Below are 6,973 nucleotides of genomic sequence, written 5' to 3'. Positions count from 1 at the left end.
TGCGGATGGTTTAAGCACATAGGTGCCATAAAAGCTAATGATACATTGCTTTTATTTCTTGTAATGGACAAGAGGATCGCCACCTTGTTCAGCAATCAGCATCTGTTGTAGAATGAACTTCATATATGTAAACTGCAAAGTGCGTTTACAAGTAGGAATTGTACGACACTCCAAATCGATTTTTGATGTCAGAAAACTTCTCCTCGATAGCCTGAACACTTGGTGTCAAGAGTTTGCACTTGCTTGTAACATCTATGGCCTAGTTACATACTTACATTCACATGTGCGGGTAGATTAAACATGTTTAATTAACATATTTTAGTTGCAAATTCTTGGGGAACCCCCTTGTTAAGAGTCTGTATGATGGCTAGCTTGATAAACCATGTCAAGAACAAGAGGCACAAATGCACAGATAACCACCATATGAAAAAGCATTACTGCTCCCTAGCATATGGTGAAAGTGATCTTTTGGGCACTTACATAGTTTTAAGAGACGTGCAAAAAATTGATAATAAGGCAGTTTTATCACATATCGTTCCAACTTGGTAAAATAAATCCATGCAATTGACCCTTAAGATTTTCCTTTGCTGTCCTTTGCAGCATTCTTCAATACTCCCGTGGAGACAGATGATGCTGGATTGATGGCCTTCCGAATCTTGAATATATTCCAAGCAGTGCCAGCACAGTGCCCTGCAGTTGCAAGCACATCCTCAGTGGCCTCCCCTGCACTTTCTCCAAATCTGGTGCTCAAGAAAAGCAAATAAAAAGTTACAGATGAAAAAACACATGGGTGAAAATATCAAAAATTTATCATTAGTAGGGAAAAAAAAGATTAAAAACAAGAAGCACGAAGAATGCTTCAGAGAATTTGACAAATATTTCTAGCTTTTGAACAAAAATGTATCATTTATGACTTGCTGCTTAAAATACAAAGATCATAGTGTAGAAAATATACCATTTAGTAATAAGACCATAGAAATATCTATGAACTATGCATCTTCACTGAAGTTTACTCAAAAAGTATAGATAGATCAAATTTATGATCTAACTATCTGATAATATAGATTTTAAATGAACGAGTAATTGACGAATCAAAAGATATATTTGAACTCTGCACAAGATGCTGCTTGCTGCTCTCCATATCTCTAAAATGGCTTATATACACACACGTTTATATGTTTTGTTTATAGATTTACCTCTTTGTAACCATTCTAGTTGTTGCCCTGGAGGTGGCAGAAAGAGCTTGTATTTCAGCTACTTCAGCCGCATCTAAAATCTTGTCTGTAATTGGCGAGATGGATCACTTTAATTCTATGAATTTATATACTATTTAAAACATGACTTTCTCGCTGTAAATCTGATAAGGTTTAAACTTACTGACAGCATCAAGTGAAGCTAAGAGAACCTCTCCTGGCATCATTTTTAGAAATGCCTTCCCAGCTTGGGATTTAACCACAGGTTTCATCACTGATCCAGTGGCAAAACCAATACCGTCAAGCATGGATTTGCTTAACTTCTCTGTCATCTTGGACAGCTTTCTCACACTAAGAAACAAACAGCAAAAAACAATAACAACCTTGACATAAGTATAAAGAAATTCATGTTTACACAATATTCTTATGAAATAGTTAAATTATTTGGGAATTGAAATACCGTTTTAAGCTTTTGTTGACTCCACTCTTCTTTGTGGCACCCGCACTTCTATTGCTATTACTTCTTAGTTTGACACCATTTTTCTCCTCCACAGCTGTAGTTATAATCATTTCTCCTCCTTTTTGAACCTGCAATTGTCCTTGCTCTTTATGTATAGAATGACACTTGTATTCTGGCGAAAACAAATTGTATCTTTTTCACCAGATCACAATTAAAAGACTAGGTTTTATGATGTGACATGGTAATTCTGGTAACGAGTATGAGCATAATTACGTGAGATCTTCAAGTCATTGTTGGCTTGAATTTGGGTGCAATGTTATCTTCTCCCTTTGTCTTGCAGTAATTCATCTAGTTGAAGAAGAATTTTAGCAAGAATTCCATATGATACATCATGTCTTTTTTAGTTGCTTTGTGCTCTCTATTTTTCTTTTTCTCAAACAATATGGGTTGTGTTAGGCTTCAGTTGATGAATTAACCTTAAAATTATAATTTTGGTCCCTAAAATATTTAAAGACATTAATTTGGTCCGTCCGTCTTCTGTCCATGTTTTGCTTGCATTTACCATGTTCACCACATCACTATCATTCTCTAAGGGTCTTATCCCAGTTTCAAAGGGGAGGGCAAGTATCCTATGCACTAAAATGTCACGCTTCTCATACGTACCCCAACTCTCTCACCATTATATTATCTCCATCAGTGACACTTCATCAGAGTAACAGTTTTTGTAACACCTTATCTCTTCTCCAACATACTTAATAAATCTCGGTCTGTCCACAAATTCCCTCCATAACACATCAAAATCATGAACTCAAAATCATCCTTCCTATAACACAAACACACAATATAATACTTAAGTTTAAAACATGACTATCAGGCACCACTTTCATGCAAAACAATATACACAAACTCAACCAAGGGACCACTTTCAATAATAAAATCCCAATACAGAACAACAACAAAGAGTCAAAGACTAAGAGGCATAAACGAAAAAAAAGTGCAGAAGCAAAGACAAACAATCCAGGGTCACTTTTAAAGCAAACAATTATTGCAATCACAATCACCATTCTTTCTAAATTTGTGGAACCAAAATTGAATTCGGGACGTTTAAGGGACAAAAGGTGCAATTTACTCCTGAATTGCGTTTATGTCACTTATGAACAGTTTTTTTTTTTTTCTTTTTTGTGGTACTTTTATCTTAAAATTCTCTCTTTTCTAATGTAAACCTCAGGAACTAATGATGACTGACACCAACCAAGAAAGCAACTAAATTTCCTCATTTGTCTTGCATGTTTGGATATTTTAATTCCTAAACAAACCTGGTTGGTGTAAGCATTGCTGCATTTGAACATCCCCCTGACAATCTGACCAGTCCCCCCTGCAATTGCCTTGGCCAACACATTATTATAGTCATCCATCCTCGGAGCAAACTCTTTCCAATCAACATTTTTATTTCTAGCATATTCCGAACCAGAAAAGCACGTATGCTCCTTCAAAAACGAGTCCAGAAAGCCCAAGTTGCTACCAGACTGCTCAAAAAAAGTGACTCCATAACTCAGAGGATCACCATCTTTCATTGGCAGAGAAAATAAGTAATGAAAAGCATCAACCTTCACTACTGGCTCATCCTTTGTCAAAGGCCACTGAAGATCCTCACCAACTTTTATGATAGTTGCAAGAGAAACATTCTCATCTGAGATTTTAACAATCATAAACTCTCCGCTAGAGAGTTCTACAGCTTCTCCTTCATCCATCAGATGTACTTTGCTTCCTGGTATACGTAAAAGAACCTCTTGTTTGAGATATCTTGGTTCTGGGTTTTCTTGCATAGCTTCAGAGAAGGAAGTTTGCATGGGAGATGGGGTTTTGGAGTTGCAGAAGCTGAAACAGCCCATTTTCTTCTCAGCTGTTGTTGCTGCTTTCTTTGGTTAGAAGGGAACTATTTGTGGTATAAAGGGATAGGTAAAAAGATGAAAAGCGGATTGGCTAAGAAGAAAAGTGAAACGGTGATTGATTCTTTTTTGAGTTGTAGAGCTTTATTTTATTCCTATTCCTATTATTCCTAATGAATGATTTTGGGTTAAGATATGTGACTTTCGGTGGAGAAAAAAATGAGAGCATGAGTGCATGACAGATTGCATGTGAATGTGATGGTTTGTCATCGCCGACGCCTCACTACAATGTGAACACAAGATTCGAAATTTTAACGCTACTACTTCAGCTGAGTTCTTTTAGAGCACTCCCATCAGGTGTGTTAAATGTGCCAAATGCCAAATATTTGGCACATTTAACACACCAAACACAAAAACAAGCTCTCATCAGCTGTTCTATATCCCAAAAAATTTAGAATATGTCTACAGTACCGTCTCAAATATGAGACGGTACGGACAAAAATGCTATCACTGTTTGCCTATATTTAATTCGTTTTTTCTCTCTCCTCCCTCATTTATTCTCTTCTCTCTCTCCGCAGCCCAGTTCTCTCTCTTTCGCTGCTCTGGTCTCCGTCTCTCCTCTCCATCGCTCCGTCTCTACGCCTCTTTCTCTCTCGTTTTTTTTTTTTTTTTTCTTCTGAGAAGGCGATTCCGATCTGAGTTTCATTTTCTTTATCTCTCCATCTCGGCACCTCTTTCTCTCTCTGTTTTTTTTTTTCTTGAGAAGGCGATTCCGATCTGAACCTCTGCTCGCCGATTGAAGCTCACCAATCTGAGCCTCTGCTCGCTGATCTGAAGCTCTGCTCGCCGATCTGAAGCTCTGCTCGCCCAGGGGTGGTCGCCGATCTTTGCTCGTCGTCCTCCACAGTCGCCATTCTTTGCTCATCATCCTCCACAGTCGCCATTCTTTGCTCGTCGTACTCCACAGCTCTTGCCGCCGATCTCGTGTTGCCGATGGTTGGTTGCGTTTGGTCATTGATTGATCTGTTGGGTTTGGGTTTTGTTGAAGATTGAGTTTTTTTTTTTTTTTTTTTTTTTTGGTTGAGGTTTTTGGATTTGAAATTTGTTGGAGGATCCGGTGATTGTGGTTGTTGTGGCGGTGGTTGTAGCGGTGGTTGTTGTTGTGGCGGTGGTTGTAGCGGTGGCTGTTGGACCCGGTGGTGGCTGGATTGTGCATTTGTATTTTTGCTGTGTTTTGGATAAATATATTATTTTAATGGGTAGGAAATATTATTTTAATGTATAGAATTGAAGTATAGAACATCTGATAAATGATATGTTGTAAAATGATGTTCTAAAATGATAAAGTGAGTTTTTGGTGTGTTAAAATGACATTTTTTTTAGAGAGCTGATGAGAATGCTCTTACATGTTACAACTTACAACCATTGTTGGCAGTGATTTGACAGGGCTCATCTGACTTTCTTATCCTTGGCTAGCTCCATTATAGGAGGATTTATAGAATTATAGGTTCTTTTGCTAACCAAATAGAGGGTAGCGGGCCACAGTTGCCCAGGATCCAATGTTTGAAGGGCATAAATCGAAACAGGAGAAAAGTGATATTAGAGATACTGTTACATAACAAAATTTATTTGTACCACAAAAATAATTCAATTATCGTCATTGAAGGTTTTGTAATAAAATTTGTAATAATTTTAACATTTTTTATAAAAAAAATTGAAAACTTTTTTAATAAATTTATAGTTGAACTTTTCTAATATATATGAGAGTTTACATGGGTAATTTCAAAAGGACAAGGCATTTACACAACACCTGGATGCTAATGCTTGGAAATGAGAGAGTAAAGTTGAAGCAAGGGAAAACATATATTTCGAGCAAGATAAAAAATAATTTTTTTTCTTTTTTAAATGGAAACCTTTTATGGTTTGAGAGGGAGAAAACCATGAGCTGAGAGCTGAGAGTTGAGGCCAGTAGAATAATCTCAAAGGCGGCTTGATGCATTTGGGGTCCTTAGACGAAAAATAATTTGAGACTTTTTATTTATATATATAAATATGAGTATTTTTTACTTAAACTCTATTCTCTTGTTTTAGATATAAAATTACTAATTAATCATGAAGATTTTTTTTTTTTTTTTGAAAATCTATAGATACAAAAAATTTAACAAAACCTTTCACATCTGTTGATGTAGCAAATTGGTAGTGGTAAGTAAAAAGGTAATGTTAGTGATGGACTTAAATGCAAACAAGTAAAAATTTGTCAACTCAATTTTTGTGAAAAATATTGTAAAATTCTATGTATTGCTTTTTTTTTTTTTTAGAAGTGCCACATTCACAATAATTCATAGGTGTTAAATTGTTACTAGTTTTAATTTGAACCTACCACTGAAATTACTTTTTTGCCCACTAATAACAGCCAGTAACAACCTAACATTTAGAATTTTTTGTGAAAAATATTATGGACGTAGCATTTCTCTCTTCTTCTTTTTTTTTTTTCTTCTTTTTCATATGATAAAAAATATTATTTTATTTATTAGTTAATAATTGGGCTTAATTAATATTATTACAATGAAAGTAATAACTCTTTTGGTTAAAGTTTAAGAACTTTTTTCTACTTTGGGGCCTTAGGCGACTGCCTTATTCGCCTATATTGTAGAGCCGACCCTAATAATCCCACTACGTTTTGAAGAATAAATTACACTGATGAATCTATTTACAATTACAAGAGAGAAAGAAGAAGCGAAAGAGAGCTATTTGGAAAATGGAAGCTTCAAACGTATGAAGAATTGCTGTTTCTTAGGTCTTCTTTATCACCATTTTGTATTAGTAGGGGGGAGATGTTGTAAAAATGCGTTGCCTTTGCATTGGACAATATGATTCCTTTTCATTGCACAATAATGTCTTAAAAAGATTCTTCATGCACACGTATCTGTTTAACAAGCTGGTTCTTTGCGAGAATATATCCAAAATTATGTTATTGTTAGGGGTAATTATTGAGTACTCCTGGAGTATCATAAATGCGTACTTTCCCCTCTCACATAATAGTAGATCTCATTAATTAAATTTATGATGAAACCCACAATTCAAGTGAGAAAGGAGAAGTACGCATTTATAATACTCCCAGAGTATTCAATAATTTTCCTATTGTTAGAGTAGTGGTCCCTACTAGGATGCTAAATGAAGCCGCTCACCTATATCTAACATTATTACTCTACCATGCTATCATAATAGACTAATAGTTGAGGGAGTACATGGTCAAAGGACTTTTGCATAATGAGAAATGGTTAATGACTAATGGCTACATAACTTGGCCTAATAGCTATATGTCTTTTTCAATGTCTAGAGGTTAATGAATACGAAAATAACTTTTACACATGTAGTAATACACAACTTATTTTAAATTGAAATCGTGACTTGAGTTGTGTGTTAGTAAT

At 35.5% G+C, this 6,973-nt stretch overlaps 1 protein-coding gene across 1 annotated transcript; it reads right to left on the bottom strand.

The window, feature by feature from the left end:
• Positions 1-376: 376 nt before the first annotated feature.
• On the bottom strand, positions 377-3,705 carry LOC115975637 (senescence/dehydration-associated protein At4g35985, chloroplastic-like). The gene is made up of 5 exons (XM_031096503.1): positions 2,970-3,705; positions 1,654-1,781; positions 1,378-1,544; positions 1,197-1,281; positions 377-740 (listed from the first exon to the last, which is right to left on the bottom strand). The coding sequence occupies exons 1-5, from the start codon at positions 3,543-3,545 to the stop codon at positions 572-574; spliced, it is 1,125 nt and encodes a 374-aa protein (XP_030952363.1). The 5' UTR covers positions 3,546-3,705; the 3' UTR covers positions 377-571.
• Between the last annotated feature and the right edge of the window lie 3,268 nt (positions 3,706-6,973).

This window comes from Quercus lobata, chromosome 2 (assembly GCF_001633185.2).
Source record: "Quercus lobata isolate SW786 chromosome 2, ValleyOak3.0 Primary Assembly, whole genome shotgun sequence".
Taxonomy (NCBI): domain Eukaryota; kingdom Viridiplantae; phylum Streptophyta; class Magnoliopsida; order Fagales; family Fagaceae; genus Quercus; species Quercus lobata.
Note: the sequence above shows the minus strand (reverse complement) of the source record. Positions and strands in the feature narration are given on the sequence as shown.